Below are 25491 nucleotides of genomic sequence, written 5' to 3'. Positions count from 1 at the left end.
TTTTTCTCTTATTTAAATTACGAAATGTTTTGTCAACAATTTGTCCACTGATTTATTGGCTTTTGTGGCGCTGCAAGCTACTTGCAACATGGCATACAGTGCAACCAACAGCAGTACAGGACAATAGCCGCGGCTAATCGCAGTTGCCAGTTATCAGCTGGCTGAGTGACAGGTGCATAAATTGCATTTAAAATCGAAAGTTGGGCAGACGCCCAGAATGAAAGTGAACGACGTGCATCCATTAAATGTGTGCCACTCATGTGGCACTACCATCACCACCACCACCACCACCACCGCCACAAGTTGGTGCATTGACTTGGTGCTCTGTACTGTGCACTCTGCACCACGGCAGTCGCATTCGCAGCTGTCCATCAGAGAACTTTCGATTTCGATTGCGTAGTGCGTCAACTCGAAGACTTTCCATTGTGGCGTTTGTTGAACCGATCTCGGGTGCAGTGAGAAAAAATCATATACATTAGGTCATTCATTTGATATTTACTTCTGTAACATTCTAAGATTTCATTTTGAGGATAAAAAGATATAGTTTCAGCACCTTAACATCATTTGTCAGATTGATTTGGCTTCGTAAGTCTCCAAAAGAAGGATACCCGTAATGTTAGGTATTTGCACTTTTATCTATTTTTCTCCTTGTGTGGCGACTAAGATCACAGACGTAAGGAGGGTCAGGAACTGGGACTGGGACTCGGACAACAACTGCCACAGATCGCACAAGAAACACATATTTCGTAGCTTTTTCGTTCGGGTTTGAAGTCTCTGTGAGTGACACACAATTGCGTTTTTTGCGCATAGTTCCGTATTTGGTCAAAGATAATGATGTGAAATGCACCAACAACAAAAACAACAACAACTACAGTATATCCCCAAAAACAACGACGACAAAGGCGAAACGACAGCGACAACAAGGCAATCACCCACTCAAAAATCGTTGAGGAAAAATTGCCAGGCTGACGCGAATCGTCCATGTAAATGAGTGAAAATGTTTTAACTTAATTCTGTTTATGTGCGATCACGTGAGGCCTGTTTAGTTAGCCAGGTTAAGAGAGTTTCTCTTGCTACTAAAAAAAAGCAAAAGTTTAGTAATAATTAACTTTTGTTATATGTTTATGTCCTGACACGATGATTTTATTTGAATGTAACGGCCGTTATGTGCCTCTCGTTAAGTGTCTCGTATCTAGTTTGTTCTTAGTTCCGTAATTTCTCATGTTATGCTGAGAGTGAGAACAAATTATTTGAACGATATGTCAAGAGTAAGTGAGAGAAAGCTATCTATTGCGGTACGTAGTCCCTTGAGATCCTTAGTGAGTGGGAGTGAATGGGATGACGATAGTGAAGCAGGCGAATTGCGCAGCTGAATTACACGTCACAAAAAAATAAGAGGAAGAAAAGAAAAAAGGCAGTCATTCAAAAAGGAAGCTCAAAAGAACTCAGGGTGTAAACCTGAATAAATTATTTACTAAAATGAAAGCTAAATTTTTTGAGGTTTGGAAAACCGAATCCTGCGCATGCTCCCAGATTGCCATGACAGACTTGGAGTTTTTTAGCTTTTAATACAGAAAAAAAACAAATAAACAAACCAATCCGGGAGGAACTTTTTCCAGAGGAATCATATAGTAAAAGACACTAAACATGTCGGCCACGGAAATGGAGATGCCGGGCAAGCTAGAGGCGGAGACCGAACCGGAGGTATTGCCCGGGGAATTGGAAATACCGGATGCTTCTGCGTTACCCTCTTCTCGGCGCAACAAACCCTATTTTAAGAAGTTCAAAGAGCCGGAGTCCGATGAGGAAGTGGGGGATCTGCGCAATCTGTTTAATATTCAGGAGTCATGGCGAACCCTTATGTCGCTTGGCAGTTGCCAAAAGGTCATGGTTTCGTAAGTTATCAAACTAATAAAGTGATACCCAATCTTATAATAGTTTCTTTATAGGGAGAAGGCTCAAAAGACCCTGAAGATCGAGGTGGGCGTCAATGTGACTCAAGAGTTCCCATGGAAACAGATCCAGTACAAGGATCTACGGGATGTGCTCTTCGACGAGTTGGAGAACTCGGCAGAGCTGTTGAAGAAGTTCAAAAACTTCAATCCTGAACACTTTGTTCTGATGGGCTTTTGTCCTTTACTGACCGAGCAGGAGGACGATCCACCCGAGGGTGAACCCTTCATATTCTACTCCAGCATCAAAGAGTCCAAAATGGCACTGAGCATCATCCAGAATATGGAGCGCTTTGATCGTTGGCGGATGCAGCGTCGTCTCCGAAAGAAACCCCGCAGATGGGTTAGTCAAGGAACTGATGCCGAGATGACGATCATGGTGGAACGCTTCAAGGATGAGCCCATCGACGTGGAGATCCAGAGTGTGTATCCCATTCAGGTGCCGCGGCACATAGCCTTCGATTACCGGTTGAGCAAACATGTCAGGGATGGCTTTATCGAGCTCTTACCCAACGAGAATATTAAATGGGAAAATGTAACCAAGAAGAGAATCACCGTATCGGTCCAATCTGCTCCTCCTAAGATTGATAGAGAGCAGCAAACGAATCCCACATTTCCATCCAACGCCTGGTCACAATATCTCTATGAAATTGACGATGAAGGTGGGTTCTTGGTGATCCAGTTTTAAGGTTAACTAATTTTGATCTCACCTATAGACCTCGAGCTGGATGAAACGGATGTGGACGAAGAGGAGGAGAAGAAGAAGGCACAAGCTAAGCCGGGAACTTATGTGGAGCCCGAAAAGAAACCACCCGAAATGTCCGAACAGATCGAAATGCTGCTGAATACTCTGGATTTTAACCAGATCGACAGTTATCGGTGGGTTATCTCTATTATTATTATCTACTTGTGACAGTTAAGAACCAGTTTCTATCTCGTCTCAGTGATGACTATTCTATGATATCCTCTCGACAAGTGGTCCAGTATACCAATCCCTACCTGCAGGAATTCCTTTGCTTTGCGAACATCTCCAAGAGCAATAAGCGCTTCGTAGCTGGCTATGATTGGTACCCAAAATTGTCTGGACTAATCGCTGTATCGTATGCCTTTAGTACTCCAGCTACTGTAAATGAGGCCAGCAATCGAGTGGACTACGTTCAGAGGGCTGTTCTAGAGCCCAATCCTGTACTCCTGTGGAGCTTCTCAGATAACCTTAACTATAAGTTAGAGTTCGAGGCTCCGATAGAGAATACCGCTCTGACTTTTTGCCCGTTTAACGGGGATCTCTTGTTGGGAGGCAGCAAGAATGGCCAGGTGGTGTTGTGGGACTTGCAGGGACGAGGCGACAGGCTGGATGAAGAGGAATATTTGACGGCTGCCCAGGCCAAGTACCGCATCATGATCGGAGAGTTTCTGAATTGGACCATTGACATAGAGGACAATGTCATCCCACCGACCACCATTTCCTCGTTGGACTGCTCACCGAAAGGTGCCATCACTTCATTTTATTGGTTAGGTCGTTCCATATATCTAAGTCAATTTGGCAAGGTTTATAACGATCCGGATACCCGGAATCACCATAAGTTCTTTGTCACTTGCGCCTTTGATGGCACCATTAGCTTCTGGGATCTCGATGGAGCGGGAGGAAAGGGAAAGGAAAAGATGCGAAATCGTATGCTTCCCAAGGAGCTGACCCAGAGCGAGTCTCCTTTTAAGTCGATGGCCATTAAACCCACCTATAATCTCAATTTCCCGGAACCACTGACTGGAATCATAGCGGACACCTCGTGCTTCTCGTGTTTAACACCAGTTCCTAAGTTGATACACGCTAATCCCTCAAATTACCCCATTAAGTTGATACCCAAGGATCCACCTACAATGCGCCAAAGTATGATAGTTTCCACTTTCTATGGTCATGTCAGCAGGATTGATTGGCAAGGCACCTATGTGGAAGGGCAACCATCCGAGCTGATCAATAGTTCGATTCCTTTTGCCATGGTACATAATGGACCAGTAGTGATGATGAAAAAGAATCCTTTCTATCCTGAGTTATTCGCCTCCATTGGGCGTACCATCTTGGCCATCTGGAAGGAGGACTATAACTATTCACCTATATTTTGGCGGCAAAGAGCATGTGACCTCACCGCCGTCGCCTGGAGTGAAACTCGTCCGGCTGTGTTGTATCTGACCAGGAGTGATGGAATTCTCGAGGCGTGGGATATATTGGGTAACCTAACATTAGCCTTTTATATTCGGATCTTAACACATTTTCTCCATAGCTCGCGATGATGACGCCTGTCTGACTGAGATCCTTGGGGGTGGCATCATTACTGGGATCACTGAGCATCGCCCCTCACTTCCTTACAAGATCTTGGGCATTGGTGACTATAATAGTAGCATAAGGATGGTCAAGTTGCCGCATTCCTTCGATGTACCGCTGCCCAATGAACTTCAACAGCTTGTGAACTATGTACTTAAGGAGGAGCGCCGTAAGGTGGGCATTCAGGCATGGGAACAAAAGTACTACGAACTCAACAAGGACATCATCGAGGCAAAGCGAGAGGCGGAGGCGGAAACCCGGAAGGAAATGGAGAGAATTGAAAAAGAGCAGCAATTGGCTAGCATGAAAAAGGGCCACAAGTCCACTGAAGAAGGTGGTGGAGGAGGCGAGGAGGTCAAGTATGTTATATATATAGTAACCATAGCTAATGATTAATCCCAACTTCTACTATCCAGGACCAAGAAGACTTACAGTGGCCTCAACTACAATGAGAAAATGGCTGTGATGTGGGACGAACTGAATCTGAACCGGATGATGACCATCCTGATGTCACGCAAACAGATGGATCCCGAGAAATTGGCCAGAGAGACGGCACTGGAGAAGGAGAGGCATGCCTACGAGGCGGCCAAAAAGAAATCCCATTCGGATGTCTTGGCCAGGGTGGATAATGAAATCGCCACCCTTCGAGCAAGAATCTTGCCTGCCGAGATTCAGGACATGCAGCGCAGTGAGATGATCGCGGAACGTGTTAAACGAGAAGTGGAAAACGGGCCCACCTATGAAGAGGTGTGCGAAGATTCCTTTGAGATTCTGGGCATGTTTAATGAGTTCAAGCCGATAGATTATATTGAGTTCCTGGAACGAGGTCGTCAGAGGCGTCGCCTATTGGATCAGTCCTTGGGTGGCAATACCGATCGACTGCTGTGGTTTGAGGAGAAGTTAAAGTTGGGAGAACTGGGCGAATGTCAGTTCGGTTATGAAACTGTTACTGGAAGTCAGGCGGAGGAGGCGAGTCAACACGACTATACGGCGTCTCAGCTTCCGTTGTCCTCATCGGACAGCAATATTATAGAAGAGGTCGATGCGTAATAGTCTTCTAGTCCTCCTTAAAGGTGGTTAAATGTCAGTTAAATAAATATTTGTCAAAAATCAAATGAACTTTCAATCTCTCTCATTTTGTTTACCTTAAATCAGTATTAAAAGTAAATTCCTAACCATAAAATATAACAAGCCTTTTCTTAACAAGAAAGTTAAAACCCAGTAAAAATTCCAACGATGTTTAAATAAAGATTTATGTGTTGATTTTGGATGCTTTTTTTATGGCCATTTTTATACTTTATTTATTTGCATAAGTCATAGTTAAGTTTTTGATGGTGTTTTCCCTCTATTTTTACTACACCCGCTAGCCATTTAAAGTGACCCACCCACCGCCATGCTAAACGGTTGACTGCCTTTGGCCGTTTGCCAAATAAAATTCGGCTCTCAATTAGGGGCCCGTTGAACCTTGAAGCCCGGCTTCCGCTCGACGGCTCGACGGCCAGCTGGTGGGTTCAAGTTTATGACATTTCTAGGCATTTGTGTGCACAAATGAAGTCATCTCGCTGACGAGGCGCGCCCCGAGTTTAATGAACCTGCCCCGTCTAACATAATGGTGAAAAAAGAAAACCTCCTCGGATCTCCATGCCAAGCTAGGGGAATTCCCACGACCAATACTCTGGTCACTACACTCCAAAGTACTCCAACTCTGGGCTCCTCATTCAGCTTGGGTTAAATGCAAACCGACAGAGGCAGTCCATCATTTTCGCAAGCAGATAATGATATACATTTCGGAAGCAATGCATCTGAACTTTACCATAATTTCGAGTGCATTATTATTGGCCAGCTCTGGGCAGTTGGATGTAATGTTGGTGCTGGCGGTTTTCTGTTGCATCATCATCGCCGCTGCCAACCGACCACCTGTTGTCCTTAAAGCGATAAGTATTAAGTGATTTCTGGACAGCCGCTCTCGGAGTTTTCCTTTTTTTTCTTTATTTATTAATACAAATTTCATGCGCTTGCGTGCGTCTGCAACTGAGGCAAGTGCATTTACATAACAATTGGCCTTTGAATTCAAATTGGCAGCGGGCTGGCTTGGCTTTGCTTTTCGCCTTGTCCATCGAATCGGGCTATACTGGCGAGACGGCATTAAAATCTCTTTACCGCCATTTAAAATAATTTACGATCTTATGCAAATCGCCGCTTTCGTTGCACTAGCCCCCCCAAAAAAAAACTTGCCACCGTGACTCGACATAATGCTCGTCGGCCAGAAATTAAACGCACACATCGATTATTCACGCCCATTGTGCTGCGTTTAACAATAACTCAAAAGTGGAGTCCCGCCACAGGTGTCATGCCGATATGCCAAGCTCATATGGGATCCTTGAGCGTTTCGAAAAGCTAATTTTTGTGCCTGTTATAGATTCGGGAACTTAAGATAGAGTGGAAACTCATGTTACATCTTAAACCTAAACCAGATATCTGATAGCTAGATGGTGCAACAATATATATTTCATAAGTTTATATTTTGATGGGCATGAAGACCTGAGGACACGGATGATTTTTACTCATTAATGATATATCTTTTTGTATAAAACATCAACCTAATCCCCTTCTTTACACTCACAGAATCCCTCGAGACGTTTCGCCAATTGCTTGCAGGATTCCCTTTGCCCAGGGTCACTGCTCTTGGCCAACTCTCTTACCAACTCCAGGATGCTGGTCAAAAAGCTGTTGAATTCCTCTTTGTACTCATCAACGCCATTTTCAAATTCCTTTGTAGTTCTATCCTCTTTCGGAGATTCCACAAAGCCACAAAAGTTGAGGCACACATGGCCCAGGGTGAATATAGCCTTGACAAAGGTGTTGGCACAGGGAAGCAGTCCAAGTCGGACACATTCATCCACGGTGGTTTCAAGCTTATTCACAACCTCGTCGATAGTTTGGGCCGCGTCCACCATTAGGAGCAACGATTGCCAACGTGGTTCTGCGATGTCCTGGATGATGTGGTGCTCAAAATGCAAGATACACATTAGCATAAGCTGACGGAGATCTCCGGGCTGCTTGGTAAGTTTAAGACTCTTGCCCTCAGATGGATTTTGCCACAGGACTGTCAAGTGGCGTTTCACATAGTGAAGGAAAAGCAGAACACGCTGGAGGATTTGCAATTGCTCCATGAACTCTGGGTAAAGTACAAAGCTCAATGGCCATTTGGCTTCATAGCGAAGAGCGAATGATTCGTAACCATAAAGATTAAGAACTTCTGGTGGGTCCTCCTCGGCAGAGCTCTCCTTGTCCTGACCTTCTCCTGCGGATTTACTAACCTTATACCGCTTTGTCATCTGTGTAGCCACATCGCAGTCTTTAAGTTGACAGCGCAGCAAGTCTTTGAAGATATCATTGGATTTCTGCTGGGTCTCAATAAGCAGGGTCTGTAGTTTCTCCGGGATCAACCTATCTACATTGCACTTCAGTTGCTTCTCGCATTTGTCAAACAGAGTCTCAGAGAATCCCACCTGCTGCAACAGGAAATAGGATCTCAAATTGCGAATATGCAAAGGCAGATTATGTTCCTTGACTAAGACATTCAGAAGTTGTTTTGCCGGAAGATCATAGCTATTTTTGATGATCTCCTCGTGGCCTGTCTCGCCAGGCTTATAGGAAAGTGAGTTCTGCAGCAGCGTCATGGTCACATTACATTGGCGCAAGATATTCAGGTACTTCCCTGCTAGATACACTTCATCTGCCTGGGAAAGCAAAAAGGCTGGCAAGCGTTCCGGCAGAAGGCGGTACCGTTGGGCCCAGTAGGCGTGGCAACATTTCTCGGGCGTCAATAGAGTACTGCTCATTGCATTCGATCGTTCCGTGTCCTCCACAAAGAACTCATGTTGTGTATCGTAAAGGACGCCTTTCTGCACCCATAACTGAACAATCTTCATGTAGGCACCAGATACAATAGTTATAATTTTGGTCACTCTCTCCCTTAGATCCTGTTCGGTATCCTTCGTATCAGAGTGATACTGACTGAGCAATGTCAGTAACTGGGCGCTGTTCAACTTTCCACGAGAACTACAGACCATGCTGGAAAAGATCTTCAAGATAGACAACCAAGGACGCACCTGTCGTACCAGTTCCTTCAGATTCAATTTCTTTTCCTGCAAATTTGTTTCCAATTTGGACTGCAGATCATAGTACTCCTGCATTTGGTCAGCCAAAGCGGAGGCCAAAGCCAGTCGAGTTCTTCCACAACTCGGCGTCGTGTTGGTCTCCTCTATAAAGCTGCAAACACTGATATAGTAACCGATCAGGGGTAACACTTCATTGGCCATTGATCGGAAGGCTCCATTGAATGCCTCATTCAAACGAAAGCGCACCTTGGCTATATCTACTGAACGCATTTGCGAAATCTGATCGATATGTATATCGGGCTTAATATACGATGAGGGTACTCCCGAAAACGCATAGATTAGATCCCTCATCAGCAACTGTTCCTGACGCGGCAGCGACAATTTAGCCAAATCTTCATTGGGCAGAAAATACCCTCCTACACTATCAAAGATCCATGAATCTTGCCGTGGTAATCTATTGTTTCCACTTCCAGATTGTAGGTTCTTGTCTTCCAGAGATTCATTCTTATGGATTTTCTTCATCTGACGTTCCAACTCATCCTGGCTCAGGTGAAAGCGAACTGTATTCGCAAAATCATCATCCAAATTGGAAGAATCCATTGTTAATGAGAAAATATATTAAGAGTATTAATAGAATTATGGAGCTCAAAATTAGTTTGGATTTTTAAAGGTTTGTCAACAGAATGAGACTTTTTTCGAAGGTATTCGAAATTATTTAAACTAAGATAACAAATTACATATATGATTACTTTTCAGTTTCTCTAAATGACGGTTACACTGGTACCAAGGTATTGACATTTTTGTTTATATTTGATAGAAATTCAAATAATTCCAATCTTTATTCAAATAATTTGTGGTGGTAAGTACCTTGCATATAACGGTTCTGATTTCAAGATACTTACTTACTTATTTTGAACTCCAAACGACAGTGCCAGGCTGTTATACATATTCGCCGATTTCCAATCGCTCACGAAACCAAATCAGCTGTGCTGTTGATCTTGGCGTCCCAAAGCCCTAGGCCATCATCGTACCCAGCGGTGACATCTACGGTTCTGGTTCCACCGAAGCTCGGAGCCTCAGGTGCATTTTAAGTCCATATTGCAGAGATCTCAAGTTGAGTTGGGTGATCCGACGCCCAGTTGTCCATCAAAAAGAAGAGAAGGCGAATCAACGTGCTGAGAATTTTCCATCAATTTCTCCGTGCTGGCAACTTCGAACTTTCTATGTGCCCGTATTCACAAAAAATGTATATACACTGTTAAAAAGCCCGACTTAAAGTTCCTAATCGTTATAATTCATTTTTCGTAAAATAATGTTACAAAATATACTTAATTTATAAACTCATAATATAATAATAATATGTAATATATATTTATATTGATTTATGTAAAAATTTTTCCCTCTGCACCTGAGATACTCGAAAATATCGCAGAAGCAACGAGATAACCATGAGAACAGTTTATTTATGGGCTTTTGTCGCGTGAGTGCCACTTGTCGTGTTTTTGTTGTTGCTACTGCTGTACTTGCTGCAGTTGCTGTTGTACGAGTATTTGTTGTATTTGTTGTCTTTGCCCCCTTTTTTTGTTGCTGGGCTCGTTTTCTCGTTGTTCTCATTCTAAACAATGCAGCAAATGCAGCGTCAGCGGCTCTGCCAACGACATTAGCATAAATAAATAAATAACCGTACTAGCAACAAGCAAACGAGCGAGTAAATAACAAAATAACAACACGACCAGCAACATTAATCTGCGTTCCAAAAGCTTTCCGATGGACGTTCCATGGGCTTTTGTCCTCCTCACATTTTATAGCAGAAACCAAAAACACTTGTTTGCCTTCGTCGCCTAGCGGCACTTGCACTTCGTCGAGGTTTGGGGTGCAAGGGAATTGCCTACATACTCGCCCACACACGAACTAACCTAGGTACAGTGGTAAGAGAGTAAAGGAAAATGTAGGCTGAAATGCAATTTTGTTAAGAATTAAATTACAAACTTATCGAGATTTACCATTATTATTATAACCATTGTTTCTATTATTTTTGGGTATGTTCTTCCCATTTCCACTAGCTTTTGACCCACTGTGCCTAGGCCGTGCATTACAAAAGCTACACCTTCGCCTTTACCGTTAAATTAGCTTCCCCTGCGTGTTCACATGACGCTCTGTTGTTTTACTTTGTAGCCGCTTCTGCCGGCAATCAAATTGAGTGCAAAGCTCGGTCAAAGCCGAGTATTCGGACAGCAGGAAAGGTGTGAAGTGTGTGTGTGTGTGCTACGAATGCAAAAACGGTTTCGATTTTTGTTCAATTTTGTCCGTCCTCTGTTTTTGTCTCAATTTCGCTGGGAGGCCCTAACTTATTGCATTATTTATGTGCGAGTAGTACGAACGTACGTTTTTTTTCTGGGTTTCTCAGTAAGCCAGCCGTACGCACGCGGGCAGCACCAGAAAATTGTATAAACAAAACAGGCAGAAACAGAAAAAAAAACAAGTGTGAGTATCACCGGTGACAATCGCAAGTGCAGGGCTCTCTCTGTCTCCGTCTCATGTCTCAAGTCTCTAGTCTCTACCGCTCACACTCACCCAAAGTTTGCCCAGCCGGGGAAACAAACTCGGCGGCATTCTCAGTCAAACAACAAACGCAACTGAAGTAACAACGAGTCCGTAGTTTCGCGTACCGCCCCCAAAAAATAAAAGTGAAATTCTATTAGCCCCCCGCTGTCTGTCTCTTTTTGGTAAAATCATCGTGTAATATCAACGTGTATTTAGCTAGAAATCATCGAAATCAAAACGAATAAAATCCCACCCAAAAAGTTATGTTATTTGATTCCGTGGAAAAACTGTGTTAAGTGCAGTGCTTAATGTTCCAGCTGCGAAGGGAAGTGAGCGAGAGGTTTGGAGTCTGGGTGCAGCGCCTCCTCGTCATCGTCCTGCACCTTTGGCATCGCTCCAGCATGTCCTTCATTCGTCGTCGCCACGAGGCGTTCAAGTGGATTAAACGCCGACTGGCCAGGAGACGCTGTCACGTGAGTACACTGAAAGAAAAGGGGGATAAAACATTAAATGACGAAATGAGATCACTGCTTAATAATAGGATTCGTCATTTACTTGAACTTAGTCAATGCCAATGTGATAAATAAGGGGTAGTCACCTGATTTAGTGGGGGGATAGTCACACATTCCTGAGCATGTTTTAATATTTCTTATATTTCGATAATTCTTTTAGAAATTTTGAAATAAATAAACATTTATTTATAAATTTATTTTCTGGTATTAGTTTCAGGAATACCTTTAATCTAAAAACACATCTCAAGTCATTAATATTAATGACAAATAGTTACTATAATGAAATGCCAGCTTTCCATTACTTTAATACTTAGCACTTGTTAGAGAGTCAAAAAGTCCGTACTTTATTACTCTACGTACTTAGATATATATTTTTATGTAGTCTACTAATTATTCTTATTATATTTGCTTAAGAAATGAAAATGGTTATGCAAGGCTTACTAATTGACTGACCCATTAGGATAATATTTTTCCACTGCACAGCTCATCCTGCGTTAGATCCCAAGTGGGTCATCACTCCACCTAACAACCCTTAGATTTTAGCTGGAATTCAATTAAAAGTTATTCAGCCCGGCTGCAAATTCAATTAAATACAATCATTTCGGGTGCTTTCGGTGCAATTTTTAGCTAATTCTGGTTTTCCTGTGAATCGGGGCACAGCCGGTCGGATGAAGAAGGGTTAGAAAAGTTTCGCATTCGCGTGACTCGCTATAATTTCTCCATCAGGTTTTTGTAGTTTTTGTTTTTTTTTTTGAGTGGTCTGAGGTTAAGTTTCCCCTGACTGTCTGAGGCTTTGTTCCGTTTCCGTTTTCTGCCGGCTTTTGCCGGGTGGGTGTGTCCATCGACCTGCCAGAGACATAGGCTTGGTTCTACATCGTACTTAAACATGGCTATATAGTATAGTAGTTCATCCCCTGGCACCCAAAACTCCCCCAAACAGCAAACCGTTGGCGTTAAGCGATTATGGCTGTCAGGCTGAAAGGCACTTCCAGCCTGTTATCAATTCAAACAAACGCCAAAATGCCACAAATGTGAAAAATAACCGACCAAGCGACGAGGCAACCAAATTGTGCAAATCAAATTGAATGCCGTTTTATGAAAGTTGACTTTAGCTTTGGTGATTTTTTGGCAATTATTTGTAGTTGGCATTTGTGCGATTTCGAAATTTTTGTGTTTGTAACAATGCGGATCTCAAGCAGAGCACGTAGGGGTTAAGTTGAACGGCCCTGGCATATTAAAAAGTTTTCTAATGAAGCCATCGAGCAGCGATATGAGCCAATAGACTGCAGAATGGGTGTTTCAATTTTATGACATTAGGCGGGGTAACTTATAAACTTTATAACGAAATGGGTTAGCTGATAGGTTGACTAAAAAATAAATAAACGAAATAAAGTTTAACCAGAAATGCAATTCCAATTAGATTTGATATGAGATATGACATTAAAAATGCATTTACAGAGAGAGAACAAATAATCATTAGTAGTCATAAAAACCAGTACCAAATCACGAACTAGTGATTCACGATTACCCTTTCATTAAGCTCAGAAATTAATTGCTTTTAATTGATTGCGGAAATATTGATAGCTCTTACTCACAACCCAATTTGGAAAAAACTTTATTCTAATGCTCGTTGTTCGCATTACAAATGGAATATATATGGCAGACCCACCGGGAAGAGTACTTAATACCATATATTTATGGCCCCTTGGTACGGCCCATCTATATATTGTTTATCCCGCTGGCAAATGTTTATTCTCACCAACTCCGCGTTTTCAGCGAATGTGCAGATTTTGTGAAACTAAAGCGGAGTAAACACACTCATCGCGTGTTCCGATTATCGAAATCGCTTGGGGATCACGGATCCAGGAACCAAAAGGAACCCCAACCAAGCTCGTTAGCTGGTTTTCAGGAAAACCTGCGTCTGAGATCGTAAACAAATGTCTGTCAAGAGGCAAAGACAAAGTAGCAAACAAAATATATGGACAGCCCCAATATACTCGGACACACTATATACGAGAATTTTGCCAAGTTCAAGGCAGGAGTTGAAGATGTCTATATGATGCTTTGTCTTCACAATTATGGCAGAGGGATGGGCCGAAAACAAGGGCGGTGGCTATTGAGGGGAGCAAACAATAACATTGGTCACAAAAAACAGACCTCAGTCCCAGCCCGCCAGAAATACTGACTAAATGGAAGTGAATGCTAGGTTCATGATTTGGCAAGTCGAACTATGAGATACACTTCTAAGAGAAAACAATATTCTAACTTATTCGAGATGGAAAATATTAAATAATTTTTGGAAAAACTAAAGTATCAGCTTTTTAGAATATTAAATTAAAAGTTTAAAAGTTGAAAAAGTAATGAAATCTTATCTTAGATACATATGTCCTTCCGAAAATGAAGTTTTCCAATCTTTTAAGTAAATTTTAGATTCTAGCCTGAAGTCTTTCCCCTTAAAGCCTTATATAATTGGTCATTGTTTCCTTTACCGAATTTGAATATTTGTTATTTTCTGTCAGAAATTTGAACAATAAAATTGCCCAAAATCGTTCTTAGAAATATATGCAAAAATATGCAATTTCCAGATTGTATTCTAATGCAAGCCAGTGACCAAGCGCCTGTCAAAGTTGAGATATCCCTGGCCTTATCATTATAAATCACCGATAATTGTGGGTGTGTTGTGTTTATTGTTGTTGCCAGCCATTGATGTTCCGCGAGCGTTTTTCTGCCGGCCATTCAATCAGGCGGCTGAGTCAGCTGAGAGCTGGGCTCTAAGCCTAGGCAAAAATTCAAATAAACGAACGAACGACGTTCGCACGCATGGAAAATCATTGAAGCCTGCGATGGAAAATGGGCTTGGGTGTGAGTATCTGTGAGTTACACCCTCGATTCGCCGGGGCTTTTCCATTTCGCGCTCCGCTCATTTCAATTTAGTTGGTGCAAAGCGGCCGCCGCAAACGCTTTGAACTCGTTTCCCGGACAGACAAGACGGACTTTCGGGGTCTTGACGTTTTTTCCTATATTGATCTCTTCGACCAAATCAGTAAAGGAGAAAAAGAAAGAAAAATACGAACAAAATTTCCGCCCAGTAAAACAAAATTTGTGCGCGTTTTGATTTTTTGGCGCGTTTTTCATTTGTTTTGATTTCGCGTCTCTGAACCTTTCTGTCGTTGTTTCCCCCTCGTTGTGGCTTTAACTCTGGCTCTTTCCTTTAGGCCACACAACTATGTATTGATAAATTGCCAGCCGACGATTTCCGTCGTGACCCGCGCGTTATGCAAAATGCTCAAAATGTAAATAAATATTAAAATAATACACAAGATCACGAGAAGAAGGGGGAGCCGCTGTGTGCCACAGTGCCTTCCTTTTGTATGCGCCCAGCCTGTTGCCCCGTTGCCTGTTGCCTGTTGCCTTTGTTGGTTTAAGCTCGGCTCGGGGTTTCGGTAATTTTTTGCGCTTGTGCTGTGAAAAATGAAGTGAATCTGTCTGACCAAGTGAATCCAGACATTGCAACAATAATAATAATAACAATAATAATAATAAGGAATAATAATAATAATGCAAGCCGACAAATTTCCAAGTGCCTTTACTTTACTTTATTTATGAAAACAATAAACGCAACACAACAACAACAACAACAACGAACTACGCATTAAGCCTGGTCTTAAGCCCGAATCTGGATTTGCTGTGTGCCGGCGGTTTCCTGGCACGCATATAATTTGCATGTGGATATCGATCTTTATGACCGGAGACGCTTCGACGATGGCTTATGTAATCTGGAAAATATTCATGAAGCAATATGCCCGCCTGCGCTACGATCAGCCTTTACAGCCCCTCAGTCCGAAGTTGATCTGGCATTCGTACGCGGCCATTCAGACGGTGGGTCACTTTTTTTTTTTTATTTCCCCCTTTGCATTGGGGGTCACCACGTTACCAAGTTTCCCTGCCCTTTATTGATTTAAATTGAGTCATTTTTCTCCATTTTGGCCATCGGCCATGGAGGCATACAAAGTAATTGTAGATTAATGTGGCTAGTTTTAAGTGAGCGCTCAAGACGAGAGTTCATATTTTTCACATTTTCAAGTGTTTTCAGTTTTTTTGGGGGCGTGAAAGTTGATTTGTGATTAAACGGCGGCCAGTTCGTTAAGGGAAGTTGGCGAAAGTTTCAACATTTCATGGAATTTTGGGAACTTTTTTGCGAGCAACTGGTTTCTGTCAGGGGATCTTTAATACATGTGTGGGAATAATTTTAGCATTAATCATTGGTTTGAAGTTAGGAATTTAGAATCCTTAATTAACCATTTTCTGCTATAATAAATCCTCTTCTTAACACCTAATCACCAGCATTTTATGACCAGCTTAAGTAACAAGTTAACGATTTTACTTTTGGCTGGAGATTGGCAATTTCCGACACTGAACTAGTTCGATCACACCTCGATTGGCGTTATTCAATCAGCGGCCAGGGCACTCTACTTATGTTTGTCGATGTTTTCCTTGACATTCGAGTTGGGTGACAGTTGCATTTCCCGCCCATTAACGAAATACGATAGTGTACGCGGCTTAGGAAAAGTCAAAAGCGAAAATGCAAAGGAAATAGCCGAGATTTGGCGGCTCTACAAAAAGCGGCAGCCGAAAAAAAAACTAAAAAAAAACTGAAAAGCTGTTGTGGCGGCGCTGGATGGGTTTGGGTCTGAAAGAAATGGCTCCTTGGGACCGACCACTGACCAATGACCAGGGAGCCAGTGGACCACCAAACTAGCTAAACGGACTGTCTGCCCCCATTGATAATAACAATCGGGAAAAGTAAGAGATGCAATAATTCAACGTAAAGTGTTAAAATGTCGATATTAATTGCAGGCTGGCAGCAGCAATAGTAGTAGTTTAAGTAGTAGTAGTAGTAAATAGTAGTAGTAGTAGTGTAGTAGCAGGAGGACTACTATTCATGTGCTGGCCAATGGTCCCATCCCCCTCTACCCGCTATCGCATTTAAATAAATTGCGATTATGGCGCAAATGTGGCAGTCAGTGCAGCGATCTAAGCACTGAAAGAAATTTCTTAAGTTTTTAATTTTGAAAAATTCCCAAGGAACTATTATTAATCCCTATTCCTTATAGGCTTTGACTACTTTTCAGATTAGATAGATATAAATATATATATATAAGAAAAGCCAACATTTTGCTCAGTGTACTCCCGCCGCTGGTGCTGGTCTTGCACTTGGGTTTTCGATGGTTTTGGTGGTCCGATTGCCACTGCGACTGCAACTGCAACTGGCCGTGCGCTAATAATATTTATCAGTGGCTCATTTGTTGCCCGGACAGATGGACAGGTGGACGAGGAGCAGTGCATTCAATGGCCAATAAACCAAAAAAGCAAATAAAAAATGCAACTAGCAGGCAGCGGTGGCTAATTGCGCCGCCTGTTTGGTGATTTTGCCGCTGTTGGCTGGCTGGCTGGCCAATTCACAAATAGCTGGATGGGATTTGGGGATGGGATCGAATGGTTTGGATTGGGATAGATGGGGGCTGTGCATCCGTTCGCTGCTCGCAACTCGTCAGCGTCTCAGTCTCAGTATCAACTTCAATTTTTAGTTTTCGGTTGCCGTTTTCCAGCCACATTGTTCACTGCATCCCCAGCCATGCATATTTATTTATCGCAGCGCGGCCTGAGTTTTGCATTTTAACTAGAAATCATGCAAAAACGCCGCAACATGCAATGGCAATGAATGAAAAAAAAAAAGAAACAGACGACGACGAACGGCTTTCAAATCGAATCTCCAAAAGCTGTTAAATGCAGTTGAGATCGATTTTCCCTATGTTTTTCCTCAGACAGAGACGGCAACGGAGAGCGAGAGACATGGAAATCTGTTTAATATTTTCCCGCGCACTCACGCACGACGTGGGAATTTTTCAACTAGCGAATGCGAATGCGAGTTCGTCTTCGTCTTTGACTGTGAAATGCAACTCAAAACTGAAAACTTAAAAACTGAAAAACTCAAAACTGCGAGGAGGCCGAAACATTGAACCTTTCATAAACCTCCGACCATTGGCAGGGGCTGTTATTCAACGCACGAGATGCAAATTTGATATAGGAAATGGGTTTTGTAATCGAATAAACCGATCTGACCTATAAGTGGAAGGAAGTGCAATGGTCTTGGGTTGGCTAAAAGTGCGGGATTGTTAAATAATAATTTGGTTTATGTTTTAGAGTTATGACAGCTCAGTTAGCTCTTGATTTCCGTAGTTTATACTTAACCCTGAGATTAATAATCAATATTTATAGTTACTTACTTATCCTTTAACAATTTGTTTTATAAAGCCATCAAAATGAACTTTATTACATGTTTATTTATCGAAATAATTTACGAGTCCCATAAAAATGCTTTAAAACAGCAAACAAAAAGAAATTGTTCATTAACATCGAATATGTCTGGCGAATAAGAAAATCCTGGCCATTAAATACGATTATTATTTTTATGTTTTCGTATATTTTCATTCAGCCTCCACCTCGCAATGCAAATGAATTTTCCAATTGGCCACCCCCGCCAGCTTACCTGTTTTCCTGTCCAGTTTTTCAGTTTCTCTTTCTTTAACCTTAGTCCGGGGTTAGGACAGCCCATTAACGACACGCATTCACAGTCATTTTCAATTTCTTGCCGCTGTCACTTTAATTTGGGAGCAGTGGCAGTTCCAACCCACGCATTTTTATACTTTTTTTTTTACATACTTTTACACACACGCACGCACTCTCTCTGCTCAAAGTTGCAATTTTCCACACCTACACAAAGTTTGCTAAATGCCTTTATAAGAAATAAATTGAATTTTATGCTGTTATCAGCTGTTAAATTTGAGTCTTTGACGGTTTTTCATTTTTTTTTACTTTAATTTTAAATCAAAATAAAGAAATTTGTTTGTCTCCTTAAAGAAAGAACTTTTGAAATGAATAAAGGTCACATTAATATATGTATATTTAAAAAATATTAGCATATATTTATATATTTTTTCTGGTATTTTTCTTTTACCAAAGACCAAGTCACACTGCGGCGCCAATCTCCAACGGTTAAGTCAGTCGTCTAACAAATTAGTTACTGACGCAATATTTCTGTGTATCTCTGCGCTATCAAAATCACACGCAATAAATTTAATTTGTTTTGTGGGCAGAGGCAGTGCGTCCAAATGGCAATGGCAATGACAGTTCCAACTTTTTTGGCTTTTAGGCTACAACTCCAGAGCCAGCTCGAACAGCTCCTCCGCAGGTGTTTAGATTGCCGCCAGAGTAGGTTGTCCAATTAATAAAAAGAAAACGCAGTCATAATGTTTTGATTAACACAAATGTGACAAGAGATGCATAAAAATTAATTTCCAATCTTGTACGAAGTCCACTAAATCAACGAAAAGGGGAGTGGATAGTGGTGGATGACCGATTTCGATTTGGGTCACAGCGGCGTTAGGTGAAACTGTAGATGCGTGAGAGAGTGCGGTGGATGGGATTCGAGAGATCGGTATATTTTAGATACATAGCCCCAAGGTTGTGCTGTGTGCTGTGTCGGTGCAGTGAAGCGACCTTCCTTTAATGGCTTGTCCAGCCAACTAGTGCAACATTTTCGATTTCCTTTTGACGCGCGGCCATAATTTGAACAGCGGGCTAGCCAGCTTGCCAGCTCAGCAGCTCACCAGTTCCAGCCACCGTCCGACCCACTGCCCAAGACTCACGCACCACCGCCGACAAAACGCCCCCGGGCGGGCCAAACCCATTCCAAACTGAGGCCAAAAAACAAAACCACAGCCAAAAGCTAACCAAACCAGACCAGCCGGGGCAATTAATTGATGAGCAGTGGTCGGCACTTGGTCAAGAGTTGGCATGACAGCAAATTGCATTTGCCTCTGATTCTGCCTTTTTCTCTCTCTCTGATCGTGCGTGCCACTGCCATGGCCACTGGGCAATGATCTTTAAGCGGTGGTGCCAGAATCATACACTTAAAGAAACAGAAAGTCAAGTTTATGGAAAAATGTATGTATATTACTTATTAATACTATTATTATCGTTTTAAAAATTGTTCATAATAGCAAATTTTTAAATTTAACACTTTTTTGGCAACTTTTTCTCTCAGTGTTTGGCCCAAAAAGAAAATATTGATGATATATTTATTGGTATTTATTGGCGTCGCTTCGGCCGCACTTCAAAAAGCCCGGCCTGAACAAATTGTGGAAATTTATAAGCTTCGACAACACAAATCTGTGTCTCTGTGGGCCCGTACTTACAACAATAATTTGGTGGGGGGCGGTTAGGAGGGGGGCCCTCGCCATTCATTGAGCCTGCGCAGGCGCCGCAGGGCGACATCTGGCGGCCAGCGCTGGCGCTCTAGACGAAGACACGAAGGACCAAAAAGCTGCAGGCAGGACTTGCAGAGCTAGCCACATTCCTTGGCCAAGTTAGTTGCTAGATTCGTTTGGGCGTGGAAAGGCGAGTGAGTGGATAATGGGAAAATAAATGAAAAACTCCCGGCATTGTCACATTGTTGGCCAAGACCAAAAGTATTTCGATTCGGTGGCAGCCTAAACATGCCAGGCTTTTGTGTTATTTTTGTTATGGTCAAAGTTTGGCTATTTGGCTATTTGCTAGGCCGCATACCCATCCCAAAATCCCCGAATCCACTTTCACTGCGAGTGTGTGTTTGTATCTGAAAGAAAGTGAATTCTACTGTGCTACACTTGACCTATGACAACGACAACTGTGGCAGCAGCAGCAGCTGCGGCAGGGGCAAAAACAACATCCCCAAACTAACTACCAACTAACTGGAAACGAACGTTTGACGTTTCATTTGATTGTCATGCGATGGCTGCCCCCCTACTTGCAGTCGCACTCCCTTTCCCTAGTCTTGTCTCTCGGATCAATGCTGTCCCCAATTGATTTCTGTTTAACTTTTAACATGCAACAAGGCGGACCATGCAGCAACCCCTTGCGTCCCTCTAAGTAGATGGGTTTGGTATGCGAAAGTGGATCGAATTTGTGGAATTTTTAGTTTGTGTTTTAAGATCTATGTACTAGTATATTGCCATAACTAAAGGCTGTCCTTATTGCACTTTTTATTTATTAAATTAAATAATAAAAATAGTCTTAAACAAGAGCTTGCCACATCGATTTGTCCCACTGTTTGCCACTGTTGCCGTTGGCAACCGAATGAATTGTGTTTAATGCGGCTCTTTGCATTGCCTGGGCCTAGGCCTCCGCCTCTGCCTCTGCATGTGCCGAGCTAAAGAACTTTGGCCCATTTGAAATGCGGCAATTGTGTATCTGGCGGATACACAAGCGCACTCTGAACTCCACACGTGTCTGAAATCTTTCCCTCTGCATTTTTTCCAGGCTGACACGAACATCGAGGCAGGGCTAGCAGAAGCAGCTGTTTCTGGTTCAGGAGCAGGAGCAGGGTCGGAATTTGCCGAGATCTTGGTGCCGAGTGACACGCAAATCGATGTTCCTGGTGGGGGAGGGCAGATCCCAAACCTAGACTTGACCACTGACAGGGACATGAAAGAGGCCAAAGCAGCGCCCATAGCTCGCGACGATGAGGATCAGGAGGCGGAAGAGGATCCAGTGGAGGAGCTAGAGGACGAGGAACCTCCAGAGGTGGAGCAGCTGTCCGCGAATGCTAATTATGTGTGCTGTCGATACCCGGGAACGACAACCTCTACCTCTGCCGCAGCAGCAGCAGCAGCAGCAACAACTTTGAACCGCAGCAAGTCGCGGGTTCAAAAGTACCTCAAGAAGTGCAAACAGCGGCTAACGGGTCAGCCCAAGGTTCCACCTAGCTGTGCCACCACCACAACCACGACCACTATAACCCTGATCAGGAATGGGCCAGCACCCGCGACGAACGAAGAGAGGGAATCCGAGAAGGAACTGGGTGAGTTGGAGATTCTGGCTGAGGAGGAAGATGAGGATGAGGATCTGGTGGAGGGCAGTACTGGGTCCTATACGGATGCCCTGCCCATCGACTGCAGTTTGAATGCCAGCATTGCCGAGGAACCACAGCAGGCGGTCGACGAGCTGGAGCCGCCAAAGGGGGAGGAAGTCCCTATGGAGATAGAGGTACGTAATCACACTGAGAAAAAATCTTCCCTGACTAGTTAGTTTACATTTTATATTTATTATGTAATTTCCTGATGTTTTTTCCTCTGTTAATGGAACCTTCATCAACTTAACCCCACCCTCAGAGTATCCCCGATGGAATCCCTGCGCCAACGCGACTACCCGCCGATGTGGACGCCACGCTGGCCCAGCTGATTGACAGCCATCTGTCGCACATTTATCCCGTCTACTGGGCACGCACGCGTGCGATTTTAATCCGTCAGGCACGTGAGCAACTCGTGTGCGGATTCGACGGCAGTTTGGCCCGCTTCGAGCAGCGATTCCTATGCAAATTTGCTCAAATTGCCACAGATCTGCGCACGGCCCATCAAATTGGCGAGGTAAGTCCTAGTCCATAAAGAACTCCAAAGGAATCCGAGCCAAAAGATATATCATTTACAAGGCAGTTAAACTTGCAGCAGGCGAAATTAACCGCAATTTATTGTTGACGACTCTCCCCCGGAATGAAGTTCTTTAAACGCAGTTAAATAGTTTGCTTTGGTCTGTCCGCCGGGATAGGAGGAGAAATTGTTGGGTAACTGCAGCGGAAAATCGTTGAGGAAATTGGGGAATCATCGGGAGGCGATCATCAGGCGATAAGTGTTCTTCGAAGCAAATGGTTTGGTGGAAATCTTAAGGGTGGAGCTGCTCGTGACTTGCAATTTGGCCAAAGGGTTTTGGTTAATAGAGCTCTCAATAGGTAGTTTAATTAAAAGAATTAAAGTTGGATTAGGATTTAAGAACTACGATCTGCTTAAATCCATTTTAAGGTTTTATGTAAGATTTAAATTCCGAGAAAAGTTGGTGGAGCATCCTCTTTAAAAAGTACAAAAACTTGCACTTATTGCTTGGTAATTAATTAAAGTGATAACCCAGTAAGGCAACCACATCCTATAACATATTATTGAACTTCAATCTGCTCACATTCCTTGCCATTGCAATTAATCTTTCGCGATTATATCACCCACACTCGCCTTTGGTTTTCCTTATCAGCCAGCCAAAGTCAACAGTAAAGGAATGTTTTCAGGTCCTCTTCTCGAACGAAGAGTATCTCGTGATTCATACAAATAATATTTAAAGATAAATATTAATACTTTAACTTTTAATCTGAGCTTTTTCTTTTTATTTTAATTTTTCTTACTAATTCTAAGGCAAACTGCGTTTCAAATTCCGCCAATAAGCTTAACATTACAGCTGCTGCTAGTGCAGCCCTGGCAGTCGCTAACAGTCTCTGTACAAACTGGTCAAAAGTAACAGAGCGCGCTAGCAGCGCAGCAGCTGTTAGCTTGCCGAAGCACTGTTAACGGGCCTCTGCTTCGGTTTGCTGAAATCAGTTGAATATTTGAACTCGCGACGCGCAGTCTTGCAAGCGGCAGAAAGCGACTGACTTGCCCCCAAAAGTAGTAAAACCAAGCGACTCGAAGACGAATTATCTGAGAAGTAGTTAACCAAAAGTGACCTAAAGTGCAACCTAACCAAATTGGTAAATTCGTAGTTTCGAAGGATCGCTCAGTTTTTCGGGGTCTAACAGAGAGTGTGCCGAAAGAAATGTGCAAAGTATCGGTGAATTAACATGCTAATAAATCGCAAAATCGCGACAGAGTGATGCCCGACTAGTGCCTGCAAATACGTTATAAAAGTGCCTTAATGTGTGATCTTTTTACAATCTGCAAGAAATAATCGTAAAAGTGCGAATCAGCTTTGAATCTATAAATATATACATATATATATATATTATATCCAAGTGCCACATATCTCCGACTAGAAGTTATCACTTTATAGCCATCACATCAGCGTAAATCAGAGGATTTTCTATTGCCAAATAGTTTTGAGGTAATTTCTGGTTTCACATTTTATTAGCTGAAGTTCATTATCATTTATGGCCAATAATTGTTGAGTGTCTTGATGAGTGTGTAGTGGTGTGCTGCTGGGTAGTGTAGTGTAGTTTAACCCTCACCTCAGGGTTCATTAAAAATCAATTGTTTTCCACTCGCATTCGCATTCGCATTCGCACTCGCAATTTGCATACTTATTACACACGGTCAAAGACAAAAGTCATGAAAAATAAAAGACTAACCACGGAAGCGTCCTTCGGGTCAGCCTACGCTTTTAAGACTTTGTTAGAATCGTTTGCCTTAAGTCGCCGATAGAGACAGAGAGAGAGAGGTCTTTTTTGTTAACCATTTCAATGACAAAGCTGTGGCAAGTGTGGGTTGTTGCGTTGCCCCCTTCTAAATCGAATTGTCAGAGGTTCTGGGTCCACTTATCAGTTCCCCAGCTCCATTCGCAGTGTAATTTATAATCATTTTCGTAACGCATACGCACTGTGCAGCATGTGGCAGTGCTGGGTCCGTGGGAGGCAGCTCAAAAAATGGCTGTAAAGTGCTCGGCGTGACCCACTTAAGCTCAACCACATAAACTTATTTGAATCAATCAGCTACAGCGCACATTTGCCGCTGATTTGGAGTCGTAAACTTGCGGGCATCTGGTTGACCTGTGGCAACTCGATTCGCAGTTGCATTTGCAGCTGCCTCTGCCTCTGCCTCTGGTTCAGCCTCTGCCTCTGCCTCTGCCTCTGCATGTTAATTGCTATTTAATTTGTGTTCTGTGCCGCCTCGAAACTCAATGGAAGTTGCGTCGAGTTGGTTATTTATTTCTTCTTCTCTTTTTTTTGTATTTTTTATTTTTCATTCTGTTTCCAAGCGGGGCACGTTCTGTAATTTAAATCGCCTTTGTGCGCAGACGCAGCAGCGTACTCATCTGTAGAGCAGCCCAGCTGAAGAGCAAGTACTTTATAGGGTTTTGTTTGGTTTTGGTTTGGCTTGGTTTTATTTTGTTTCTCCCCCTTCACCGATCCGCCAGCGGAAATTGTGTATTAAGTGTTGTTCTCCAGCAAAGGGAGCGATGGGGTAAGGCCTTACCGTCTGCTAAACAGATTCAAACTTAACTTCAAATATTATGCAGAGAGCAAAATGTGTCAGAGGTTCTCTTTTTGGGGTTATTAGAAAGGTTTTGTGTTCGTAAATAGGTTGGTTGATGTGTTAGAAGGAAGAACTCTATCTAATACCTTTTCATCTTTAATATATCTTTGGTTTTAAAGGAGATTGTAATCATAAACTTCATAAAAGGCAACCCTTTATATAAGAACACAGGAAAAGTTCTTCAAAACAGGAAAGAGATTGTTCTTCTATAACCCATTCCTTGTTACAAATCCCAGAACCATTTTCCAAGGCGTTCTTACTCAATCTCCTCAAACTTCATTAATTCACAACATTTCTTGCCGTGTAATTGAGAATCTCTGGACACGGCATATCACTTAGCTGAACAGCAATTACGATTAGGAGAGCAGCAGCAGCGCCAAGAGTGAAAAATTGTAGAAAAAAAAAAAATGGGCAGTGAGTGGCTGCTGTGCTGCTGCTGCTTCCGAGTTGCATTTGAAACGGGCCATCAATCCAACGGCAGATCTGTGCAATAATTTGCAGAAAAGTGCTTTGAACTGTGTTGAACACAACATGATCGGCATTTGTTAGCGATAATGAATTGAACATTTCTGAAAACATGTTTGTACATAATTTGTATGCAGGCTCTGGGGGCCGCCACAGCTCATGGACCCAACTTAGGAGTTGCTGTTGTCCGAAGACCATGGCGTCTGCCATGTGTCTGGGTGTCTGAATGTCTGGATATTTGTGTTGGTCTAACTAAGAGCATCTGGCCAAGGCATTTGCGGTTTGTTTTTGCCCGCCTATAGGGTGGGGGGTAGGGGGAGGGAACTGTGCAAAGTGTAAAGTGCATATTTATGGCTTGCATAAAATAACTTGTAAAATTCACTCACTCCCTCGTCTGTTTGTCTTTCTCCCTCTCTCTCTCTCTCTCTGTGTGTGTTCATGTGAGTGCATTCGCCATTCGAACACGTG

General features: G+C 42.8%; 3 protein-coding genes across 7 annotated transcripts in view; 2 read left to right on the top strand and 1 right to left on the bottom strand.

Moving 5' to 3' along the window:
* The first annotated feature begins 1647 nt into the window (after nt 1-1647).
* On the top strand, nt 1648-5322 carry LOC108104891 (dynein intermediate chain 3, axonemal). Its single transcript, XM_017211221.1, has 6 exons — nt 1648-1895; nt 1950-2614; nt 2669-2831; nt 2897-4179; nt 4232-4631; nt 4689-5322. Exons 1-6 carry the CDS (start codon nt 1648-1650, stop codon nt 5320-5322), a joined length of 3393 nt encoding a protein of 1130 aa, XP_017066710.1.
* Nucleotides 5323-6775: 1453 nt separating this feature from the next.
* Nucleotides 6776-9632, bottom strand: LOC108104895 (gamma-tubulin complex component 2 homolog). Of its 2 annotated transcripts, XM_017211227.1 has the most exons (2): nt 9299-9632; nt 6776-8956 (listed from the first exon to the last, which is right to left on the bottom strand). In XM_017211227.1, the coding sequence occupies exon 2, from the start codon at nt 8916-8918 to the stop codon at nt 6873-6875; it is 2046 nt and encodes a 681-aa protein (XP_017066716.1). In that variant the 5' UTR covers nt 8919-8956; nt 9299-9632; the 3' UTR covers nt 6776-6872. The 2 variants fall into 2 exon arrangements, with proteins under 2 accessions (XP_017066716.1, XP_017066715.1); XM_017211226.1 differs by lacking the exon at nt 9299-9632 and having other exon boundaries at nt 6776-9087.
* Nucleotides 9633-10576: 944 nt separating this feature from the next.
* Nucleotides 10577-25491, top strand: part of LOC108104909 — a 46937-nt gene continuing 32022 nt past the window's right edge. Inside the window, exons 1-3 of one of the 4 annotated variants that reach the window (XM_017211243.1) lie at nt 10577-11413; nt 20813-21538; nt 21664-21918. In XM_017211243.1, the coding sequence (XP_017066732.1) occupies nt 11249-11413; nt 20813-21538; nt 21664-21918 (1146 nt within the window). In that variant the 5' untranslated portion in view covers nt 10577-11248. Of the gene's footprint in view, nt 11414-15156; nt 15332-20812; nt 21539-21663; nt 21919-25491 lie in introns of those variants that run through there. The other 3 variants (XM_017211245.1, XM_017211244.1, XM_017211246.1) reach the window with 3 other exon arrangements.

This window comes from Drosophila eugracilis, unplaced genomic scaffold (assembly GCF_018153835.1).
Source record: "Drosophila eugracilis isolate 14026-0451.02 unplaced genomic scaffold, ASM1815383v1 contig_1104, whole genome shotgun sequence".
NCBI classification, from domain to species: domain Eukaryota; kingdom Metazoa; phylum Arthropoda; class Insecta; order Diptera; family Drosophilidae; genus Drosophila; species Drosophila eugracilis.
Note: the sequence above shows the minus strand (reverse complement) of the source record. Positions and strands in the feature narration are given on the sequence as shown.